Source organism: Monodelphis domestica, chromosome 1 (genome assembly GCF_027887165.1).
Source record: "Monodelphis domestica isolate mMonDom1 chromosome 1, mMonDom1.pri, whole genome shotgun sequence".
Lineage (NCBI taxonomy): Eukaryota > Metazoa > Chordata > Mammalia > Didelphimorphia > Didelphidae > Monodelphis > Monodelphis domestica.
Window position 1 is genome coordinate 582181039 of NC_077227.1, and position 25405 is coordinate 582206443.

General features: G+C 35.5%; 1 protein-coding gene across 7 annotated transcripts in view; it reads right to left on the reverse strand.

Annotated features, from left to right (window-relative positions):
* NSD3 (nuclear receptor binding SET domain protein 3) overlaps positions 1–25405 on the reverse strand; it is a 179070-nt gene that overhangs the window by 21608 nt on the left and 132057 nt on the right. For 3 of the 7 annotated variants that reach the window (XM_007476363.3, XM_056813514.1, XM_007476362.3), the window contains exons 8-15: positions 21495–21595; positions 19209–19254; positions 16170–16300; positions 15603–15731; positions 13906–14032; positions 8762–8959; positions 6073–6249; positions 1660–1803 (exon numbers count right to left, since the gene is read on the reverse strand). In XM_007476363.3, coding sequence (XP_007476425.1) covers positions 1660–1803; positions 6073–6249; positions 8762–8959; positions 13906–14032; positions 15603–15731; positions 16170–16300; positions 19209–19254; positions 21495–21595 — 1053 coding nt within the window. Of the gene's footprint in view, positions 1–1659; positions 1804–6072; positions 6250–8761; positions 8960–13905; positions 14033–15602; positions 15732–16169; positions 16301–16666; positions 18347–19208; positions 19255–21494; positions 21596–25405 lie in introns of those variants that run through there. The other 4 variants (XM_056813515.1, XM_056813517.1, XM_056813516.1 and 1 more) reach the window with 4 other exon arrangements.

Sequence of the window (25405 nt, forward strand, 5' to 3'; positions counted from 1 at the left end):
ACTTGCCTCTGATATTCTAGATGAGAGAATCAAGGCAACTATTTTAAACATTTAATCTTTATTTCAGAGGAAATACAAATCTAGTATAATTGAAAACCACAGTGGTAAAATGCCAATGCACCAGAAAAAGAAAAATACAAAACCATCTCTGTTAATAATGCATTGGTAATAAACTATCTAAGCTAATTGAGCACAGCGCTCAAAATTATTTTATATGTCAAGATTAGCACCAAGTACCTAAAACAAAACAAATTGATAGTAATGATCTAATTTTAGAGAGTCAGTAGGGATATCATTTCCCCAAATGCTTAGTGTCTAATTTCAGAGGAAGCAATATCAAAATGTATCATTTTACAAAGTAGTACATCTATTGCCTGGGCTTCAATGAAGATAATTTCACTAAACAAGGTTACAAACTTGACTTAGGAAAAACCCCCACAATCAATGCCAGTGTAAGTCTTCATTAGCTTTCGATGTACTTATCTCTTCAAAAATGCAGAGTGAGCATTTTGAGTGCATACTATGTCTTTAACTTGAATTGAGGCAGGCCACACCAACAGAAATAAAGAAAAGGTGTTGTCTGTTTGTTTCATTTTGAATGGGGGGCTGGCAAGAACTATAAACCTGGCCCCTAATCATAAAGAAATATGTATAATTAGAAGAAATAGATCTATCGTCTAAACTAATTTGTTTTAGTATTGACAGTTGAAATATCAACTTCCCACAGAAACAACACTGCTAATGTTTTCCCCCTCTTTCATTAGATAGAGGCTAAATTAAAGTAAAATTTACTCCCTCAGATTAACTCAATTTGAAAGAATATAAAAAGGATTGACTCCAAATTATCCATGGATTGACTTAACCATAGCCAACTGTTTATATTTCAGGTAGTCTTTCCTTTCCCACCCAACACATTTCTGGGCTATTTTCCTCAAGTGCTTGGCAAGGCCATTTAACTTTAATATTAAAGAAGCAGCATGGAAGAGTAAATAGTTTTGAAATGAATTCAAAGGATCTTTATTCTATAAGGAAGATATTAGAATTATAGTTCTAAATCCAGCCTGGTCAGTTACTACCTATAAAACCTGGACAAATCATCTGACCTATAAGAACCTCAGTGTATTTATCTGCAAAATGAAGGGGTTGGGCTAGATAACCTCTGAGGTTTTGTCTAATTCTAAGATATAAATTATTAGCTTAAGGAAAAAAAATATCATGAGGAATTCTGCCTTATCAGTGGCATGGTTTTCTAGATATTAAATCAAGGTAGTTCTAACAAAAGTTTCCAAATGTCTTCAATTCCCTTTAACTTACATGGGAATTTTATATGCATAGAAAGGAAAGATAGCATCCTCAGGATGGCATTCTACCTTAAATAAAATTTCTAGCTTAAGAAACTGAACCTTTTGGTATGGTAGATGCAATGTAACAAAAAACTGACCCTCAGGAAGAATAGTTGGAAATTTGTAATGATATAATTATCTTAAGCCCTTTTAAATAACTTCTGCCAATCATATGAACACACGAACAACAACCAAGACAAAATTTACCAAAAAACAACAGATGATGCTTGATAGGCATACATTATTTCCTTTTATTTAAAGAAAAAAGATAGAAAAAGCAAAAATAAAAGAAGAGAGAAACTATTTTAGTTATTACCTTTCTCACATTTCTTTTTGGAAGCTGACGAAGAAGGAATCATAGGTAATTTCAACTCAGCACGATTTGATTCATTCAGTAGGTAGTGGGACTTATAGGCATATGAACTGAACATGGGGTCTGAATGATCCTGAACTATCAGCCCTATACGAAACAAACAGAAAGAGATGAGTTGCAATGAAACTACCCATGATTCCATAAGGAAAAAATAAAATAAATCGACACCTATTATGCAACTATGCTTTAAAGTTTGAAAGAAAAGATAATATGAAGAAAAAGAAAGATTTGACAGAAAGTTTCTATTGTTACTAATGGGAATCTAAATGACTGCTTCTACTCTAAGTAGAAGACTACATACTAAAAGAAGGCCAGATGGCCAGTTTTGAAGAGTTGAACTACATTTAAAAAATAATGAAACTAATTACTGTCCTTAGAGCAGCCATACTTTTTATGATTTCATTTAAAATACGATCATGCCTCATACTTTAACCAAAACAGATCACTTTTAAAGCCCTTAGTTAAAAAATTGTAAATAAGACTCTTTTACACCAGAATCTTAAGATCCAATTACCAAATAACAACCAAGGAAAGAACTAAGCCTATTCTTTTCTAGTTTGTCCAAGTAAGAAAGAATCCTGTCTAGATGCTGGGAAACCTTTAGTAAAAATCTCAATTCCTCATTCACAACAGTTTTCTACTAAAATTGTATATGACTAAGAAGCCATGAACTATAAAATGATGGAAAACTATTTCCTTATTTCCCAATGTCAAGAATATATGAGTACTTTCTTTAATGTGAATCTACTATTCAAGGGAAAACACTAGGCCCACTAATGTAATCTACAAATTGATTACAGGGAATAATTTCTTGGTAGCTGACACAATAAATTTCGTAGGCCTTAAAAAAAATGTCCAAAATGGTTTAGTTTACAGTTTCTCTCTAAACATTCCACTCCTCAAGCTATTTAGCCTGCAGTGAGAAAGAATTTTTGCTTACTTTAGCTACTGGATGCTTAACAAAGATCTAGGTAATTAAACAAAGACATAGTTGCCAGTGGTGATGATGGACTTTGCTTTAGCATCTGTAGTTTACAAGGATAATACTTCAAAATTACATTCTCTGTCCTGAGGGAGTTGAATTGTCTTCACCTTCATCAGTCATGCATACTATACTGACAGATCAGAGCATTTCACCTACTCAGATATTCAAAACTGAACTTCAAATAATTACTAACATGTGATCCTCTGGCTCTAAATTGTATAACATGAAGGTCATTTTTGTGAATTTAATAAAGAACCTAAATCCCACCCAACCTGCCTGACACTGTCAACTGTCATTACTAAAAAATATAACATTGAAATTTTGAGCATGTGTTACCCTGACAGCAACAAGTATATGCTAAGAAACACATTGTCTTAATAAGTAAAAATGTGATTAATCAGTTGGGGCATGTTGCTTCACTAAAAATAAATGGAGAGTTGAAGTCTCTACATATTGAAGCATGTTCTAAATTCCTCTTAGGTGGGAAAAGAACAACCAGAGTTCTGGTTTTTAGAAATTCTTAACAGTTTACAAGGACCTTGAACTATAGAATGAAAAATCACAGAAACAAAACAAAGTAAGGCAGTAGCAGTGCTGTAGGAAGAGCCTCATTTTGCTGTCATGACAAAAATCCTTTAATTCCCCAAAGTTAACCTGGTAAGAACAATGTCTCCCAAATAATGGAGAGGGAATTAAAGGCTTCTTCTGGCATAATGCACAAAATTTAGAAGCTATAGTGTTTAAATTATAAACTAAAATTTTATTCAATATGAATAAAAATTAAATTTCCAGAGTTTACCTATATTTGATAGTCCTATCAAGTAACTGAAAAATAGGCCTTATGACACAAAGTACAACAGTACATATTTACATTTTCTGACTTTCAATTAGTTTAATATCTCTGCGTTTATTTCCTTATCTGTATCTACCGTGTAGAGGATGTGAGAAAGAAGTCAAAACAAAATGCCAATAAGCACTCTCTTCGGTTCTTTATGATACAAACATAAAAGATACAAAAATATGCCTTGGCTCAGATTTAGTTAAGAGTTCTAATTTGTTTAAAGCCCCAAAGCCCCAAATGTAATATCCTACACTAAAAGACTACAAGAGTCCTAAATTCTTTTCACGTTGTTCACATACTTTTAAATTCAGAAAGCTTTAAAATAATTTCAAAGTCAAAGACAGACCTCTAAGTGATGGACCTCTACCAATTATCAAATAAAATGTCAAGTTATAGCAAATTTTAGCTAATGTACAGAGTACAAAGTGCCAATATAAACCAGACCCTCAGAAGCAACATAGCAAATATAAACTTCAGTTGCAGATATCTGTCATAGGTATGTATGGGTGTAGGATGCAAGTTAAATTGCTAGGAATGCTGATTTTTTTAGGATATCCTCCAGAATGATATTGAAATTTTATCACTGCCACAAATCTGTTGTTTTAAAATTCTCACAACTAGACATTTTATGAAAAGTTATTTTCTTATAAGGTTCACTAGGTAGAAAAGGGGAAGAGTAGGAAGAAAAATGAGAATATGTTTTTGTGTTTGTCTTTTCTATTAGATCAAATTCTTTTTAATGCTATAATATGGGGCAAATACAATTCTTACTATACATTAAGTATAGTAAAACTCTTTGTTTTGTAAAGCAATGCTTTACTATAATTATCCACTTGTCCTTGTGGTAGTAAAATAGTATACTGTGTTTCTTCTTCTAATGGTAGACACACAGTCCACATGCTTACATGAGAATCACACAGTTCTGTCACATTAAGAAGAGTGGGTACAGAAGGCCTAAATCTACTTCAAAATAAATGGCATAGAGATTAACTTGGGGCACACTACTTCATTTCTATTAATTATAGACAATCTTTCCTAAATTATGTAAAGATAACCTCAAAAAGCAACCCTGATTAAAGTTCTGATCCCAGTCACACTCATACACACACATGCACATATGTACACACTCATCCATTTTGATAAAAATGGTTTTTTCTTATTCTAGATTAGAGGCAACATAGAGTCATGGTACAATGGAAAGGACATAGAATTTGGAGTACCAGTTCTGTTGCTAACTTCTTGTGTGGCTTTAATTTTTCTGGGCCTCAGTTTCCTCATCTCTGAAATGAGAGGATTAATTTGATGACCTGCACGGTCCATCTCAAGTTTAAATCTATAAGCCTATGAAGTGGCCTAGAGTAATGAAAACCTGAGTTCAAGTCCCTCCTCTGACATATTCTGTACAACCCCAAGCAAGATATTAAATCTTTTAGTGCCTCAAGGTTATCTCAAAGGCATTAAGGTACAGACCATATGCATATATGCATTCCTAAAAGGAGTTTCTTAACCAGGATTTCTCAACACCAGTGAAATTACAGGATTGACAGAAAACAATGTACATTAACCAATATAAAAAAAGAAAGGTATTAACTTTCTGTAAGATTCTAAAGAGAGCTTAAAAGGTCTGATAAAACTTAAAATCTTCACATACATTTAATTTAACTAAGGAAAGTTAAAGAAAAAACAAAGTATCACCTGATATAAAAAAGTGCTCTGGGGAATTAGCATTCATTGATTCCCTAAAATATTTATTCTACAAATGATATATAGTAGAGCTAATATTTCAGCTGGATGTTCCCATACTACAGCCAATTGAAAACAGTCAAATTCAGTAAGCAACCTAGAAAGTGATCAATTCTTTTTGAGTTAATAAAAAGGTCATTATCATATTTAGGCACGTTTAGACTAAAATAGCTAAGAATGAGAAAGTTTGTAGTGCTGGACCTTAATTGGCACCACATTGCTGCCTCACCCATATTGCATAAGTTCTCAATGATGGACCAAAAAAATACAATAAAACAACACAACTGAAGACAAATTTACTACTCTTGCCTTCCAAATGAAATTTTTATTACCATAGGGCTCTAGGTAAGAGGAAGCTTAACCTGTGAAGGGTCAATTTCAAATATCTAAAGAGCTATTGGATAGACAAGGATAGAAGGAGTAAGAAAAGCCATAGAATTTGGCAATTAAGACAAAATTTATTCTGTATTAACCTAAAGAAAGAAATTTAAGACCACCAATTAATATAAGATGGTAGACTTCAGCTCAATGTATATGAGAGCTTTGTAACAACCTGGCTTGACCAAAACAGGAACCCCCTGACTCATGAGGCAGAGAGCTCCTGCTATAGGAAGTGACAGAGCCTAGAGGATCATGTGTCAGATGTATCCCAAAATGAAGTCTTGCATAATTTGAGGGCTTAGCCTAAATGATCTCTGTAGTCTTTTCAACTCAAAGAGATGATTTTGAAAGGTAAATATACCAATGGCACTTACTAAGAAAGAAAAATAATGATTTTAGTGCTTACCTCTTGCACAAACGAAACAAAAGCCTACGTTTATAGTGGATGAAGAATGATTGCTCCTCTTGGAATGGTTACTACAAATGAGAAGATAGGAGGACACACAGCGACTTCCTGCGGCTATACAGCCATCTCCTGAATGATAAGCAATTGGGCATCTTAAACATCTCATCATTCGACCTGCTTAAAGAGAAATATAAAGAGGAAAAATGTCATAAGACAACCTAGATAATAAGGCTCCTTGATCCGAAATTTGCCTAGTCCAAGTACAGAATTTTTGCTAAATTAAGATAAAAATTGTTGTCTTTGTTAGCCAGACCTTGAAGTATACCAATTAATTCTGTCACACATGCACAGGACAGGTAGTTTCAAAAAGAATAATTCTATGTGTGGATAAAGTAAGAAGGGCTGGGAAACCGAAAAGAAGCTGAGAATGTAAAGGTAAACAGTTGAATGAGTAGGCAAGTTTCACATATTTTGGTTGTTTTGATCTGGTTTTGCTTTATTGAAGTTTTTAAAAACATGTCTTAGAATATTATGACAACTTTGATAAGAATGTACTCTAGAATCTGTGATGAAATTAAATTTCTTTAGTGATGTAAAAGGGTCATAAAATAATTTGCTTGTTATTATGAGTTAGTAAAAGGATAGATGAACAGAATTACTTTAATTTTTCGCCTATTGAACTTTTCCTGTGATCTAAATGTAGCATTGCTTAAGCAAAAGGAAGGCTCTAAGACTTCACCAATCATTTTATGAAAACTGCTGCAGGACATGCCTCTGTTAAAAGTGCTGAAGATATAGTCTATGTACTAAAAGTAAACTGAAAATGACCAGTAAGGAGCAATCTTTTGGGAAAGAGATTTCTACTCTAACTTAATTATAAGAAGGACACACAGCTGGAATAAGGTAATAATCACTTCATCTGAAAATCAAATTAGTGTTTCTGATCCTTAGAAGATAAAGGATGAGTTGATATGCAAAGAGCCCCACTCCTACCTGAATTTTACTGTTTAATCACAGTGGGAGCTAGAGTTAAGCCTAAGTCAGAAGACATCTTTGATTTATCAGCTAGAGCTGTGTATTTGGAAGAAGCAGTTGTGGTTACTGGTCAAACTTAGTATTTACCATAAAAAGGAAGTTCTGTAGATATCCTGAATGGCTCTATCTACTCGGAAGTGATATCAATAGAGAATAGGCACATTACAGGAATGATAGAGCAGAAGCATATTCCATTGGATCTGTGGCTTCCAATCTTATAAAACCACTCTCTTCAAAATCCCCAAAATGTCTTAATTGCCAAAGTCTAAGGCTTTTCTTACTCTTTCCATCCTTAAATTCTCTACAGAATTTGACGCTCTATACTCTCTCTTGACTAGGCTGCCATAGCACCATTGTCTCCTTGGTTCTTCTTTAATCTCTCTGATTGCTCCTCAGTTTCCTTTGCTGAATGAATCATTATTACCACCATCATCCATATCATGCTCCAATCTGTGGTAGTACCCCAAGGCTTTATCTTGGACCCACTTTTCTCTCTAATTAATTCTTATGGGTTTGTCATCTGTATACAAACAACCTCCAAATCGATCCATTTAACTAGTTTTTCAATTGAACTCCAGTCTCACATCTCACAAATTCCTGATAGGTATCTCCACATGGATGTCTCATTTGCATTTTAAACACAGGTCCAACAGAGAACTTATCTTTCTTACCAAACTTAACCCTTTTCTAAACTCTATTACTACTGAGGGCACTATCATTCCCTCAATCACATAGTTCTACAATCTTAATGTCATCCTCAACTTTTCACTCTTTCACATCACATACCCAATTGGTTGTCAAATCTCACTATTTCTACCTCCATTAAATCTCTTTTCCCTTCTCATTACTCACAAAGCTACCACCCTGTTTCAAACTCTATGATCTTTTGCATGGACTATTGTAACAGCTTCTTAACTGGTGTCCCAGCCACATCTCTTCCTTCTGCTACTCATTCTACAGAGTTACCAAAGTGTTTTCCCCTAGGGTCAGGTCTGACCATGTCATATCCCTGCTCAATAAAAATAGTAGCTTTCTATTGCACTTAGGATCAATATAAACTTCTGGGCTCCAACTACTTCCCAGTCTTTCTAACCATTTCCCAAATTACTAATCTATCCAAATTGACCGGCTTATTCTGGCTTGCACATGACATTCCATCTACTATCTCTTTGTCTCTATACTAGCTATTCCTCATGCCTACAACTCTTCATCTTTACCTCTTATTAACCCTTAATTCCTCTGAGACACAGCTCATGCAAAACTTCTCTATGAATCCTCTAATGATGTTCTTAATTGCTAATCCCTTTTCTCAAAACTACTTTGTAGATACTTATATAAGTACATGTTTGTCTCTCATGAAAAAATGTAAGTTCCTTGAAGTTAGGCTTTTTCAATTTTTTCCTTATGTGTTTATGTGTTTAGCACAATATACATGGTGCTTAAAAGACCTTAGTAAATGCTTATTGATTAAACAAAGTAAGCAGGTCTTCTAAAATCTCAATGATGTTTTCTGAAATAGGAACCCTATAGTCCAAATATATAACCTATGTCCTTTGTGCTGCAGATGACAGAGGGTTACATATAAAGACATGTACTGAACTCATTTATAGACATCTACGTTTACAGGTTTTTGTTTCAATTAACTTTGCTTCACCTTTGCTTGCTTTGTGGATATCTTTTTCCATGGAACAAGTAGAACAGCAGTGCTGAGGACAGCGGAATCCTCTAGACTCAAAGACAGCAGTAGCAAATTTTCGAACACAGGCCTCATGGTAAAATTTACCACAGGCAGGGACAGAGCAACGTTTCACATCTTTACCAGGTATCTTACAAGAGAAGCAAGTACGATGCCCTGGATAATAACCAAAGAAACAAGGTAATTAGTTATATTCCTTTTTTTTTGGGGGGGGGGGTGTTGGGATGAGTAATTAAACAGTTTTTTGAAAAGACACACTTAGAAAAAGTTGCAACAGGTCATGCGCTGGAGCTGTGTGATGACACTTTATTCACACAGTATTAAAACGTTCTGAAAGGGAGTTATATTCTTTTTAAACAAATAATATTACAAAGAAGGGGCTTTATGTTTTTTTAATTCCATATATCTGGTAGATATTTATAACAATATTTTGTGGACTTGGGTCATACTGAATATCCTAGAATAATCCCATACTCCAAACAATCCCTTCTGAGTCTTTGTGCATTAGCTATTTCCTAACATGAATCACTGATGCTTTTGGCAATAAAGAAGGCAAAAGAGAAAATTTCAGCTTTTTACCTTGTTTTACTAACAAAGTTACATTAATATTCCTTCTGTCCCCAGTGAATACATACTTTTCAAATAGTCAATCATGGAATCAATACAACAGAGATACACACTATAATTTCCAAATCCCCATAAAAATAAACTTCCACATAACAATCTAGGAACATGATTGAAGGTACTTAGCATACTAATCTGTTTTCCAGTTCTAAACAGTACTATTCCTGGTTCCCATTCTGTTCTATTAACTTTGTTCATGCTTTTGCTAATTCAGTCTCCATCCCTAGAATAAACTTCTAGCCTTGATATTGCCTAGCCTGTAGAAAAATTCCTCCCCACCTTCAAAACTAATATTAAGTATTTGGCTTCTCTATAAAGTTTTCCTTGACACACTCCTCTTTTCCCCTGCTCACCAAATTCCCATCCCCCAAATTACTTCTATCCTCTCAAATTTATTGTGGAATTTTGCCTAGATGTCCCTTTTATACCTAATATATTCTCCTTTATACTGTGGCTATTTGTGTGTGTGTGTATGTATTTTCTTCCTTATTAGTTTATAATCTCTTTAAAAGAGATTATACATCTTATGTATCATATTTGTCTACCTGTGATGTCTAGCTGAGACCATTGTACATAGGTGCTTAATATGTCAAATGGTTTATAATGATTTTTTTGGTCTTCACTTGGTTTTATTACATTCACTTGTAGTAAGTGACAACTTTGTGCAAGACACACAGCATACAAAGTGATCTATAAAATGGAATTGAACTTGATGATATCTAAGGACTTTTGAAGATCTAAAGCTTATGACCTAAGTATAGACTATGGTTTGTTCCCAAAAGAGCATACGATAAAATTAAAAAGGCAAAGCAAATACATAAAATCTACAATTCAAATTAATTAGGACCCAAGATTCTAGTCCCAGTTTTGAAACTCTAATTTGTCACAATCATTACTTGGAAGGAGGTAGATATCCGAGTCCAGTGTACTTCATTTTCAAGAGGTCAAGCCATCTACTCTGTTGATGAATCCTTTGAATAACTGGGGCCCTACTCTCTACCTTGTCACTGGATCATTCAGCCCACTGGGTCTCACTATCTGTGCTGTAATTACATCCTAAGGATACAGGGGCCTTATATCTGCTTGTTATCATACTCTAATGACTTCTGGACCTACCTATCTACACTCCAGCTAAAAGCTCCTATGTATGTCTGTTGTCTAGAGATCATATTATGCTCTCTGGGAAAATGGGCTATTATGCTTTTCTATATCTCTAAGTTCAACACATAGTAAGTTCTAAAAGAATTCTTTTTATTTAACTAACCTCTTTTAAAAAAAAGGAGGAATGAAAGGATAAATCAAGAGTACTAGTTAAATCTATAGATTTTATTAACATGTTAGATTTTTTGTGAACAACATGGAGAGGTAGGGGATAAATCATAGTATTTAGGTGTAATTAATGGACCTAAAGAGAAGTTATTAAAGGTATGATATCAACTTGGGAAGTGTCCAGTCCCCTGTACTTTGCCCTATGCTATTTAATATTTTTATAAATAATTTGGACAAAGGCATGTTGGGTAGAAAGGGTGGAGAGCAGACATCTGGGAGGGACTCTAAGACCCTCTGGGAATTTACTTTATCTTTTCCTATGGGACCAACCTCTTCAATTCCATAATCTCCAGAAATTTATTAATTCTGCAAAATAAAATAAACTCTGAATCTCATACCTCCTTCAGCATTCCCTACCCATAGGTTCCTTCTCTGATGCCCTCTGGTTGGGGGGCTGATATTTGGGAATTCCCCCTAAGCCCTGAGAAGGGCAACCAAAGGATTCACCTCATCATTTTTCAATCAGCTGACTTCATGGATTTCATCATCTCTAGACACTTTTATGAAAAATGAATTAAACTCTGCCAAGAGCTTTCCCACTCTTCCCTCCACCACCAATCCCAGTTTGCTTTTCAGCTTCTTTTAATGTGTTGCCTTTCTCATTAGATTGTGAGCTCCTTGAGGGCAGGAGCTATTTGTTTTTACATCAGCTTTTCACTGAGTCTCCAAACCTTAGCTCATAGTGCCAGATATATTGTAGGAGCTTAATAAATGTTTACTGACTGGTTACTTCCTGGGGGGAATTTTGGAGGGTGGGAAACTAGAGTTGTGCAGGTTAGGCAGGCACATATTCAATTTGTAATCTGCATTATTTGTGTGAATCCCTGAATTGATGAGATCCTAGGACAATTTAAATATTTCAAATAAAAGCAAAGGAGGAATGCTAATGAAATAGCTGATGAGAAAAAAATCATACATGCTAGATGACAGATGACAGAGGATTGAATCAAGTAAAAATTAATTCATTAGGGATAAAGTCTTAAACTTGGGTTAAGAAAAATTATCATCATACGATGGGGGAACTGAGATATATGGTAACAGTGTTTTCATGGACTTCCAATAAGACAAAGGTGTGGTATAACACCTCAGAAAATTAATGAGGTTTGGACTACATGAAGGGAAGTAAAGAATCAGTGAGTAAGGAAGTTGAGTGTCCTGCTGTATTGTATCCTGATCAGATATGTGAAGTGTTATGGCTCAGGTCTGGGAGGCATATTTTGGGAGGTACAATGGCAAGGTGGAATGCATCTAGAAGAAAGCAACCAGGATGATGAGAGGTCTGTATATCATGCCATGTGAAGATCAATTTTAAACCCATACCTTCCATTTTAGAATCACTACTAAGTATTAGTTCTAGAAAGAAGAGTGGGAAGAGCTAGGCTGTGAAGATCAATTCATATATTTATTTATTTAGTTAGTTTTTGTTTATTTATTTATTTTTTGGGGAGCCCTTACCATCTGTCTTGGAATCATTACTATGTATTGGTTCCAAGGCAGAAGAGTGGTAAGGGCTAAGCAATGGGGGTTAAGTGACTTGCCCAGCTAGGATGTATCTGAGGCCAGATTTGAACCTAGGATTTTCCATCTCTAGGCCTGACTCTCAATCCACTGAGCCACCTAGCTGCCCACTGTGAAGATCAATTTAAAGAAGGATGAGAAAACTTTCAGAGTCTGGGACATGGTGAACATAACTGTTTTTGAGATGGGCAAAGGATTACATCTGAGCATGGACACCGAAGAAAGCAATAGGAGCAGTGGATTGAAGATAGAAAGAGGTAAGCTTTGATTAAAAGTAAGGCAAAATTTCCTTCTTAACAATTAGAGATATCTAAGAGTGCCTTGGGAGGCAGTGGGCTTCCCTCCTCACCAGAAGTCTTCAATTAATGAATTGAAAACTACTTTTAGAGGAGATTCTTATTCTGGTTGATCTCCAAGGTTCCTTCATTTTCTGAAATTTTCTAATTCTTTTAAGTATGATAAAAGTCCACTGCTAAAGGATATCCCAAAGTTAGGTCTATTAAAATGAGGCTTAAGAATCAGGAAAATAATATGCTCAGTGATGGTCACAGAGTAAATGGAAAGAAGAAGAAAATGCAAGTGAACTCTTTATAATTATAATCAACAAGCTTGGCTCTAGAGAAGAGGTGAGAAAAGGCACCTAACTCCTTACAGAGGTGGGGGATTCTGGATATAGAATGTGGTAAACACACTGTCAGACACAAAGGATAATGTGGTTGGTTTTGATGAACTGCCTTTTCTCTCTTTTTAAATACAAATATATATATTTTACAAAGGGTGCTTCACTAGTTATGGAGAGGACATGATAAATTTGGAGACAAAGCTGATGTAAAAACAAAAGATCAATAAAATATTTTAAAAGCATGAGATTAAACCACTAAGCCAAGTATATCTTATCTTCCTACTGTATTATAAGATCTTTAGGGTAAGAGACAATTAAACTTATTTGCATACCAGTTCTAAGCATATAAGCATATAGTAGTTATTCAATAATTATATATTATAATTATATATTCATAATTATGTTTTTTTAAATGAATTAAAAAACTCCTAAAAACTCATTCATCCTCCATTTTCCCATAAGCTTCATCTAAACTCTAAATTTAGGAGAGTCAAGTAGTCAAGGTGGATGCAAGTGAAGCATTTAAATGATGTAGATTTTCCTCAAATTGAAATATGTAGAAATGTATTTATGATGAATCTCCTCCTTTTCTCTAGACACTTATGTAACAATGCAAAAACTTATGAGTGACACCAAAATTGAATGCAAAACACTTTAGTTTTGTATACCTTTACTAAGGAAGAAAAATATAATATTTGTGAACTCTTAAGCCATGAACTCTATTTACAAGGCCTAACCACTGGTAGATGTAACAAAATTTAGACAAGTTGCAAGCTCTGTCCAGAAAATTTAGGGTATTATCTGTCAGGAAATATATAATAAGAATCATGAATTTGATAATGTAATATGTTAAAGAGAAATTTGGTCACTGGGACTTAATATGTTGACATATTTTCTCTAATGTCAGCAATGATATTGCAAATATACAACCAATAAGACTAGTAGATAGCAGGAAAAATACTAAGATTTTCCATCCTTTCCCCCTTCCCACAAAAATAAGTAAATTTACCAGTTTTACATTCGGTGCAAAGGAACCTTCCATCAGGGAGAGATGACAGTCCCAGGCAATCTGGATGAAAGTGTTTACAGCATTCCCCCTCACAAACAACCAGGGAGTCACTATAGCTTTCACAGATCTAGAATGTAACATATAGACACAATGTAAGTTAGTATTTCTCAACCAGTGGTTCACTGGACATTTTTGCTACAACAGATTGTGTGATTCAATCTTGGAAAATATCTACTCCAAATCTGACGATTCTACAGTGGGAAAACTGAGCCATAGGGAGATAAAATACCTTTCCCACTGTTCTTGACAAGATATGAACTTTTTGCCTCTGACTTGGAAACATTTCTTTCCACCACATGAAGCTGCTTCTTAAAATCTACAAACATGCAAAACCTGACAACCTCCTATGCCCTGTTCCCTGTATCTCAGTTCCCTATTTCCTATTTCATCAAGAAAAAGCAGTTTTGAAAGATAGGAGTATGTAGTAAGAAACATAGTTTGGGTTTATGGGAAGAAGTTGATGTGGGTGACAACCTGTTTAAATGTCATTAAGTGAAATATGGAGACTTACAAGGGATATATTTATATTCTACATTCTGTGATAAAGGATGAAAATGTTTGCAATTTGCAAAACTGTGCAAAAACTGAAAAATGCAAACCTAGGAATGATTGACAGTGGCATGTGACCAAGGGTCACATGGGAGCCTGAGCCGGTGGATCTGGGAAGATTCTATGGACCAACAGTTTGACTTCTGGCTGTGCCTGTTCTCTTGGAAGGATCTAGTCTGCTCCCCTAAAGACCTTAAGAGAAGTTTGCTTGTGATCAAACTGAAGAAGGAGTTTTTCCTTGTATCTGGCTGCTGGCAGTATCAGTCTTACTTGGATATCAAACAACAAAAGATCCTGGCTCTATTTTATTTTGGACTCCTGCTGTGAGAATTGGGGTACCTGGTTAAGTTTTTAGTTTAGTAAAACAGTTAATATAGTTTAGTTTTAAGAATAAAAATAAGAATAGGTATACCCCTATGCCCTTCTTCCTTTCCCTTCCCAAATAATTTATTTATAATATTTATAAATATAAGATTTATAAGATTTATTTATATGTTTCCCTCTTCTGTTTTCCTTACCCAAATCCTATCCTAACAGTTTGGCTGAGCCAGCTAGGTTAAAAATCTGTTTATTGTATTTATTTATTTTATGATTGTTTTTCGTATTTAGCTAGCTAGGAGCTTAGGAGGTTACATAGAATTCTAAGGGACAATGTAAACAAAATGATTATGTCAAGACTATATGGGAATAGACTTAATAACCTATCTACTAGTAATGCCCCTGAAAGGCCTTGAAATCTATTTGCTGCCAGGCAACTATACGTACATGATGTAGAAGTAGAGAAGTAGGTTCAACAAAGAAAGTAGGCAGATAGATCCAATTAAAAGAATATATTCTGAGATCCTGTTCTTTGCTTAAACTTGGGTTTATGGAAATTATAGCACATTTTTTTTATCAATTGCATGTTTAAAGAAAGCACTTTCCAAACCAAGTAAGTATCAGGAATAACTTTGTTTCATTGGCTTCATAGTGTTCCAATCATGTAAGTAGTTCTCTCCAATCAATTATTACTTTAAGTCTAGAGTCTATCCTCAGCAATGTTATAGTAAAGAAACAGTTGTAGGCCTAAAGAATGATAATCATCCTACCTGACACACAGTGTCTTTCTTACTGGTTCCAGTTCCTCTTCTTGACAGACTTGAGTCCACTGACTGCACATCAGAGGCATCAGCATCAGCAGCAGCTGAAGGACTATCTAGTTGCTTTCCAAAGCTAACCTATATGGAAAATACAGCAGACCTGTAAATAAGAAGTCCATCCCCCAAGTCAGGAGCTCCAAAAAAATTCTAATGAGCCTTGCATAAAAAGTACCCTTTAAAAGGTATAAAACGTTTTTGCTAAGCCTATGGATTTAGTAATACAATCTCTGGATACAAGGGCCCTAGAAAGAGTCAGAGCTATTTTTTTATCTTAGGTTCTCTTTTCAGGTAAGATATTGATACAAGTTGTGGGCTTCCCTCCCACTTCCCTCACCCTATAACACAATCAGAGCTCATAGTTAATCCTTTCTAGTTTTTTTGAGAATCCCTATGAAATCTTTAGGAATTGTCTGGGCCATTAAAATTATAGTCATTACTTGCAGTCTCGGCATTGTCATTCTTCTGTCAAGCATAGTTCTGAGGAGGACTGCCACTAAAAACTTTAAATATACTTACTTGTAAATCATTAAGTCCTCTAGAATCGGAGTCAGATGTGTCTCTGTACGCTGAACTAGTCATTTCTACATCAGTTGAGGCGCGACTCCTTTTCTTTAGAGGTTTACAGGAATCTGAAATCTCGCTGGCACCTTAATATAACACACTGAAATTAATCCTAAAATATCGCTTAAATGTTTTTTTGCTGTGGGAGAATATTTTTTTCCCCAAACTCATCTTTAGTGTGAAAAAGCACAGCTCTCTTTGTAATGCTGAAGTCATGAATCAGAACTCCACAAGCTTCTGACCTGCCTGGTATAAAATTATTTAATTACAATTGCACCATTAAGACATTTAATTCAGTGCTCCTGAACTAAGGCTAGTTTCATCCAACAGTGCCCAAGTTCCATTCTGAAAAACAATTCTATCAAAATTGTAGGACGGCTGATAGATTTGGAACAATCTAAAGAACAATTCAATTTGGCGGGGGAAAAGACATAAAACCCAACACATTGTGCAGCTTACAAATATGTTTGTAGAGACATCTCCATCTTGTTTTTATTAGGGATGTGACAAATCTTTGATTTGTATTCGATTCGTACACGGATAGTGCCATTTTCCCCCAATTTTTGTATTCAGTTTAATATAGCCCCCCAAACAAATTTTGAATGTTCAGGTAATTGTTCATCTGAGCCTTCCTTGGTGATATGGAATTTATTCTGACCATTAACAAGCGCTGCAGCACCTCTCTCATGTCATGCCATTTAGTTGGCACATTGCTGAGGGCTGTGAATGGAGAGTCAATGCTCAAATGCGGCCAAATCACGAAGAGTTGGAAGAGGGAGGCCTCTGTGGAATTTATGCAAGAAGGAATGGATATGAAAAAAGCAGAGAATAGTGTGGAATTTTTTTTTTTAAACTGTGTATAATACAAATCCAGCCAAAACAAGAGTGCAAAAACAAAAACAAAAAACCCAACCAAACAAACAAAAAGAAAAACACAAAAAAGTACCCCTACAAAGCAACACTCTCATGGCCTAATGCTACAAAAAACAGCCACGATGAAACATGTGCAGATCAGGCACGATGAGTACCAAGGAACCAAGGAGAGGGTTAATATTTAAATCCAAGATTTATGTTTTGTTTTGTTTTTCCCCCAACATTTCCATACAACAAATATACATCTAAATCAGCCCAGCAAAGTATGGAAAGAAGTGTGCAGTCCAGAAGAGACCATGGAGAAACGAGTCTCCTAAGGCCATGAAGATCCGTTAACAGGCTGGGTGAGATGTAGCACTTGATACATAGCCATATTCTGTGATGGAGGATGTGGGCCATGTTAGACTGCTCAGAATACTGGAACCTTGTTATTAATCCCACTCTATAAATGTTTCCACTCAAACAGTATTTCCTGACATCTATAAATGAGGGTGCCTGCCAGGATAAATGCTGATAAAAAACAAAAATAAAACTGCACAATCTATTTCCTTCATTTGCTGGTGTGTGGACCCAGAGTACCACCACAGAATGTTTCCTTGGCCTAAAACATCACTGGATTAAAAAGGAGTTTTAACAGAGGAACACAGTGCTGTACTGAGAAGCTTTCGAAGGGAAACACACAGGTACCGCCATTTCCGATGAGTTTCTGAAAATACTAGAAAAATGGCAGACCGCCAAAGACAGCTGCCATGCTGTTCTCCATGATAACGGCACTAACATTAAAAAAAAGAGCTTTTAATGATTGTAATGTATACAGTTTGGGCTGTTTGGCACAAACCCTGAAGATGTGCATTAATGATGCTTTATTTAAAAAAAAAACACCCCAAAAACAAAAACAACAGTCCATGTCGAAATTGATCAGTATAAAGTTATACGTTGGCTTGTGTGCTGGACCCATGATTTAAGCTGTACCCATCCAGCTCTGATGAAAAATCACTTGAATGTTAAAGCAGTCGTTTAGAGTCTTGTAGAAGAAACCAGTCAGAAGAATGCCAATAACGATGATGGTGAAATCAAAATCAAAACCAAAGAAAACTGTTTATCAAGCCGCTGTCAAAGAAATCTTGCATGGAGACTACAAGTCTGGAGTTTCTGGGATGAAATTGTACAGGATTCTCAGTCCACAGTTTCCTCAACCGCTGCGGAGACGGAGCTGTCACTGTATCTGACAGAGCCCTGCACTCCCCGGTCCGCCGACCCTGTGGAATGGTGGAAACACAACGCAATCAGGCCTCCTAATCTCGCAGCGATCGCGATGTCTTTTCTTGGAGCTCCGCCAAGCAGTGTTCCCTCCGAGAGGCTGTTCAGTTCTGCTGAGGATCTCCACGGAGACCATCGCTGCAGACTTCTCCCAGAGAATGCAGAGAGGCTGGTGTTTTTTTAAAATGCAATTTGCCCAGAGTAAACTACAAGTATTAAATGCAGTTTGAATGATCTCACCAAAAAAGTACTAAAAACTAATCATGCTACAAATTTGTACTAAAATCAAATTGTAAGTTTAAGATATATAGATTTAAGGTTATAAGAATTTAATGCATATCTCAAATAGATTTGCATATGGTCATCTAATAGTGGCCATTAATAAGCTATAAATAATTTTAACTTTTGAAAATTGATTTTATAGCACTGTAAAAATGAGGCAAGATTTTTCAATCTGGTTGTCTCATCTGATTTGTCATAGTCCATGTTTGACGAACATTAATAGCTACTATTCGGTATTCAGTCGAATACCAAAAAAGTGGATTCGTCACATCCCTAGTTATAAACCAATGAAACCCCAGAATCATGGAGAAAAGGTGAAAATTGGATCAAATCTGCATAGTGTTCTCCAATTTATCATAATAAACAAGACTTTACATGGAGGTACAGATTAGATTAATATGATAAAATTACACACACACTGGGAGGGGAGAAGGTACTGCAATTCCACACAAATTGACTGAAGAGCAACAACAATGAATTACAAAGACAGACAAAAGTACAAGGAATACAAATAAGTAAATCTTTAAAAACTGGTTTAAATCAGGGAAATTCAAAGTAACATTCCAGTATTTAACTCACCTTTCTGTAATCCGGTCTTCACTGTAGTCTGTGGAACTGTTTCAACCTGTTTAGACAGGAAAACAAAGAATTAATAAAGAAGCATTTATCTTTTCATTTAAAAAAAGGAAAAATAACACTTTCACCAATCTAAGTTATGATGAGTGGTTAGTGTATCTGAAATCTGATGTCAGTCCCATCTTCAGGGCAAGCTCTCTGTCCCAGGGTGGGGGGGCGGGGTTTAAATCCTAGCTGCCTATGCTGAATACCAAGTGACAACACACAGCCACATGCTCTCTATCGAAGTCCTTTTCCCACCATTCCCTTGGTGTATGAAGACAACAAGAATACTTTCCTCGGTATCCAGGAGGCAAGAGGGGTTGTTTCTGCAACCAGCCCCGATGTTGCTATAAACCCCTCCCGCCCCAAATACGTTAGGATAAATTTTTACTTACTATGATACTCAGGTTAATGTAACTCACGCCACTTTAAGACCCTTCCGCGCCTGCACTCACAGCTAAGTTGCTGGGAATCAGGACCCTCTCTGTAGAGAGTGCTACAGGGCTCCATACAGCTGGAAGCTCAATACTTTTGCTGCTAGTACAAACTTAAGAAAATAAGTTTGTGATATTGCAAAAGCACTTTCTTGAGTGTCTTATGAACAGTGTTCTTGATCCTACATTAGGAGAGCGAGATTAGAAGTTATTCTGCCAATGTATATGTAAAACACGTGATAATTTGGTGATTGAACCATCAGAATTAAAGGAGGGAAGCTGTTTGGGGAGTTCCTGTTTTGGGCTAAGGATTGCAGTTTATGTTTCCTTAAGATGTTGTTAAGTATGCATGTTGAAACACGTTTTGTAAATATTTAAGGATTGTTCTAAATTCTTTTTAAAAAAATTTTATTTTTTTACAACAGGTAAAAAAACATACAACAGAAGCGCTTTTATAGGATACAATTAGTAATACAAATATAAAATCTTCTAAACAATCACTGGTATTGTTCTACTACTAACTATAACACAGTGGCATTAACATTTTGTTTGTCCCATTATTTGTATTCATTCTGCTTATAATTTTAAACTGACTGGTCACAGACTGAATTTGGGAACCAGTTGCAAGATTACAACTTTATTTTGGTAATAAATACTGTAGATTTGCAAGAGCTTAGAAAGATTTTTTGGAATATAATTTCCTAGGTATGAAGTTCTGTATGATAAGTGTGTAATCGGTTAGTGCATCACGAAGTTTTAGTTACATACTTTCCGGGAAAAATTGTTTCATATGCTCAATGATAGCATAAAGCACCCACACTGTCACTTTCATTCAAGTTAAGAAGTTTAAAAATACAAAAGGAATCACTTAAAACAAGAAAATCAACACTCAACATCAAGTGGTTAAAAAAACACAAAGCTCATCTGAATTAGTTCCATTTAGAATGCCTTCTGCCAAGACAACTGTCAAAATGGATACCCTTTTTATTTAGAGAAAGAAAAACCTTTTTTTTCACTGGGCATCTAAGAAAAAGCAGCAACAGTTTCCAGAAACTTTCTTGAAAAAGTAATTAAACATTTAATGTATATAACCTGATAAGATTATATATACCTCATAAAATTAGTTTAATCACCTCCCTTAGTTCAGAATGATTTTTTTGTTTTGTTTTTAAATAATAAAGTATTATTTATCTGACACCTCAATTACAGGTGAGTGCTGTTCCACTGAAGGAAAAAAACATTCCAAAAAATCTGTTTTGCCAACAGAAAAATCAGATTACCTATGATTATTCGACTCTTAAATATAACTCTTATAGTTAAATTAATTTGATTTGTTTTTAAAATAAAAACATAATACAAACCAGCAGCTTAAACCAAAAATCAAAAGAAAAAAAAATGGAAGGAACTCAATGGAAGTTCCACCAAACAAAAATCACTGAAAACATGAAATCATTTTGCTCATAACAGAAATCTCAAAAGTAAATGTGTCAGGTTCATTCAAGCGTCTTGCACCATAGGATTCCCGTTTCCTGAAGCCTGACTGGTTCTGTGAAAGTGCCTGAAGCAGGATCACAGGAATGGCTGCCTTAGCAATGGGCACTGGCACTAACCAGCATGTAACATGAACAACAGTCTAGAAAGGAAACCCAATGGGGGGGGGGGAGGGGAAGGGGGGAGAAGATTTTTGTTTTTTGTTTTTAAAGAAAGAAAAAAGAAAAGAAAAGACAGAAAGAAAAAAGAAGGGGAAGATACTAATATAAGCCACAACATTTACAAATACAATGTTTTAACTCTCTACATGTAGGAAGCCAACCTGCTCCTTTTTGATCTTCTTCTTTGGCACAACCTCAGTGGATTTCTCAGATTCAGAACGAGTTCTAATTGATCTTCTCTGCTGCTTCTTTTCTACAGAACCTGATATTTAAAACAAAGAGAAAAGAATTAAAGATTTCTCAAAATTTTAAACTATTAAGTAGCTGTTTTTTGAGCTCAACATTCACTTTCCTGTTTCCATGTATTTAAATGAAGCTACTCCCACGTTGGAATGTTTATCTCCTCTCCCTTTAAGGCTTTGTTCTACTTTCATGTTCATGAAACCTCTCCAGAAGTTATAATAACTCCATTTCTCTTCAAATTACCCTATATTTACCTAGTTAAGTATAATTGTTTATATGACAATAGTAAGGTGATATAAAAATATTTATGTGTAATACAGTTGTTTTTATAAATTGGAAAGACTAAAAGAATGAACAACCATGACTTTAGAGGATGGATGCTGAAGCACGCACTACTTATATGAGATGGGTGATAGACCCAAAGTGCAGAATGAAATTCATTTTTGGACATAGCAAATGTACAGAGCTGTTTTGATCAACTATTCTTATGTTAAGTTATTAAAAGTATAGTGGTTTCCCCTTTTTAATTGGTAAGGAGGAAAGGTAAGAAAGGGAAAGGAGAGCTTCGAGAACTAGTTTGTCTTCTCTATCCCATGTCATTCTAATGAAATAAAGGAAGGCAGCTAATTGGCACAATGGATAATGCTGGGCTTGAAATGAGCAAGATTTATCTTCCTGAGTTCAAATCTGGCTTCAGACACTTACTAGCTATAGGACTCTGGGCAAGTCACTTTATCCTGTTTGTCTTAGAATTTCATCAGTAAAATGAGCCAGAGAAGGATGTATATAAAGTATGATAAATCAATAATTTATTAAGTATCTTTGTACAGAGTACTTTGTTATTGACATTAAATAATTCTAACTTTCTTTGTGTATAATAATTTATGAACAACATACATTTAAAATGTCAAAAACTTTAGGAACTACTGAGATTTTAAATTTTAAAAGTGTATATAAATCTAAGTAAAATTCAAATGACTGAAATAGGAAATTTTTTTTTAGCAAGTAAAATCATCGTGATAGTTCCGTGGATAGAGAACTGGGCCTGGAGTAGGGAAGACCCAATTAAAATCTTGTCCCAGACACTTACTAGTTGTGTGATCCTAAACAGTTCATTAAATCTGCCTGTCTCAGATTCCTCAACTGTAAAATGGGAGTAACAATATCTACCTCTTACAGTTGTTGTGAGATCAAATGCTATCTATAAAGTACTTAGCACAGTTCCTGGTACATAGAGGTGCTATATAAATTATTATTCCCTCCCCTACTCCCCTCAAATGCAAACTAAAAATTAAGAATACAGCTTTAAAAGCCTTATAAGTGAAAAAAATTACACCCAGAAAGATTTGATTTTGTGATCTTTTGGTGAAACAATACTTCCATTGCAATAGTTTTTCAAGTTTAAAAGTTCAAGGATCATTTAATTAGCTCTATAAAGCTCAACCACCCTATTACCTCCTATTTGCTTTTAAGGTGAGGGGGAAAAACCTAACACTTCATTATTTTCTTCTGACACATTAGAGACTCACTGATCCTTACCTTTTTTGGGGGGTGGGGGTTTAAAGCAGAAAGGGACTAGTCTCTCCATATTTCTTCTACCCCTTTTTCTCTACCCCCTTGACAGTGGGGCCAAGGGCTGAGATGGTAAAATATTCTTTTGCTTTTCAATCCTTTAGAGCAACAACTAGAGTACAGTTGTTCAACTAGTTGATTTCCCCCTTTTCCTCAACTCCCCAACCATCATATTTTGTTTTTTTTATCTTGGGTATCAGCTTCACCCAGGGAAAAGCTGTCTGTCTTTATATTTCTGACCAGTCTGTGAACCAATTTGAGGATCTGAGAAGAACTATTTTTGAGATTCTCTTCTTTAGTGCTCCCACTGACAGTACCTACTTGGGATAAAAAGAAAGATGGAAAATGAACAATCCTTTCCCTTTATTCATCTCTACTTTGGGGGGGGGGGGGAATTCTCATAAAAATGGTTCTATCAATAGGTATAGACTAAAGTTTGGATTTTTCTATATTATTACTCAATTACTCCAAAAGCTCTTAAAGATTAACTTCTAATGTTTCAAATGACAGGAACATATAACATTGGTCTTTGAAAATAACTTTAGAAACTATGGTTTGAATAAACACACACTATTTCAATTCATAACAAAGTGGCAATATAATATTTTTATGAAGACACCCAGGATACTGATAAAAAATGTAAAGGCTGGGGGTCTCTCCTTATGCTATATGAGAAAATAAAAACTAAGAGATTATAACTATCAAGAGGAAATATTTTTTTCTAATTCTGCAATCAAGAAATTGTAGTAAAATGTCAAGGTTTTTGGAGAAACAGACAAGAGTTGCAGTAAGTACTAACAAGACAGAACAAAAGATAATATGCAGTTAGAGCTAAAATTTCATATATGTATCATGTTGAAAGCACCCAGCTTAAAATGAAAGTCCTAATTTTCATAATAAAAATTTAAGTGATGATAACTTTGTTCTACTTAAAGGAGATAAACAGATTAACCTTTTCCTGGGTACAATCATAATACTAGGCTTTTAAAATAATCTACCTTCAACGAGAAGAAAAAAATACTGTATTTCTGAGAATCAAGATAGTGGCTTAGCAGCAAAAGTCGAGTCGTCTGTGAAAACCCTTCCACATCAATCAAAAACAATGCATCTTTGAAGGGGACACAAAAACAAATTCAACAACAGGACAGAGTCAAGGGGACCCCCCTGCACCATTCAACTTAAAAGGTAGGCAAAGACAGTTGAATTATTGGGTTTAAGGAAAAGAAAGAATGAAAGTCCCAGGGCCCCACCAATTGTGCTGAGGCTCTGGCAGTTGCTGTGATCTCAGGTGAGGACTCCAGCCCAGAGGGAGTGCCTTGCTACCACAACTACTCGAACCTCAGGGCTCTGACCACAGCTGAAAGGGAAGCAGCTGGAGGAGAGGGGTAGAGAGGAGAGCAGCCTGGTCTCAGCCTTTAGCCACCACTCCTACATCTTGGATCTCTGCCTCTGAAGGTTTTGAACTTAGGGCACATCCACCTAGCAGATAGGCTGGGCTGGCTTAATCCAATCTAGCAATAGTGCAGACAAGAAGCCTTCAGAGGGAAGGGAAGCTCAATCTCCAAGGCCCCTCCCTTATCTACTGTGCTGAGACCCACAGTAAGAATCCAGCTAACTGGGATCCCAGGGTGAAGGCTGGAACTTCAACAGAGTACCTTGGTAACCCACACCTACACCTTCACCTTCACCTTGAGTTTCTGCTGGCAGCTGGGGAAGATCTGGCCTCAGGGCTCATTAATACAATAGGCCAGCTTCATCAGCCTAATTCAGCTAATCAGAAGAGCAGAGAAAAAGCCCCTTCAGGACAGAATAACCCAAACCCACAAATGGAAGCAAATAAACAGAGGAGCAATAATACAGTCTATGACAAGGGAAATAAGGAAAAAATATGAGTAAACAACAGAAAAAGAAAAAAGAAATTGCAATCAACAGCTTCTATTCAGGTAATGAACAAAGAAACAATGGAACAGAGGAGGTCCAAGGAACACCAAGGAAAAACTCAGAAACTCCAGCAAATTGGACACAGGGTTTGGAAGAACTCAAAACACAATTCAAAAAACAATTAAGAGAAGCTAAAGAAAATTGGGAAAAGAACTTAAAAAGCAAAATAGGTTATCTGGAAACACAGGCACATGAACTGAAATAAGAAAATAATGCCATAAAATCCAGAATTGACCAGCTTGAAAACGAGGCAAAGAAAATTAAAGATGAACTACAAAGAAAAAAAGAGTCCAAAAGGAAAAGGATGATCAAAGAG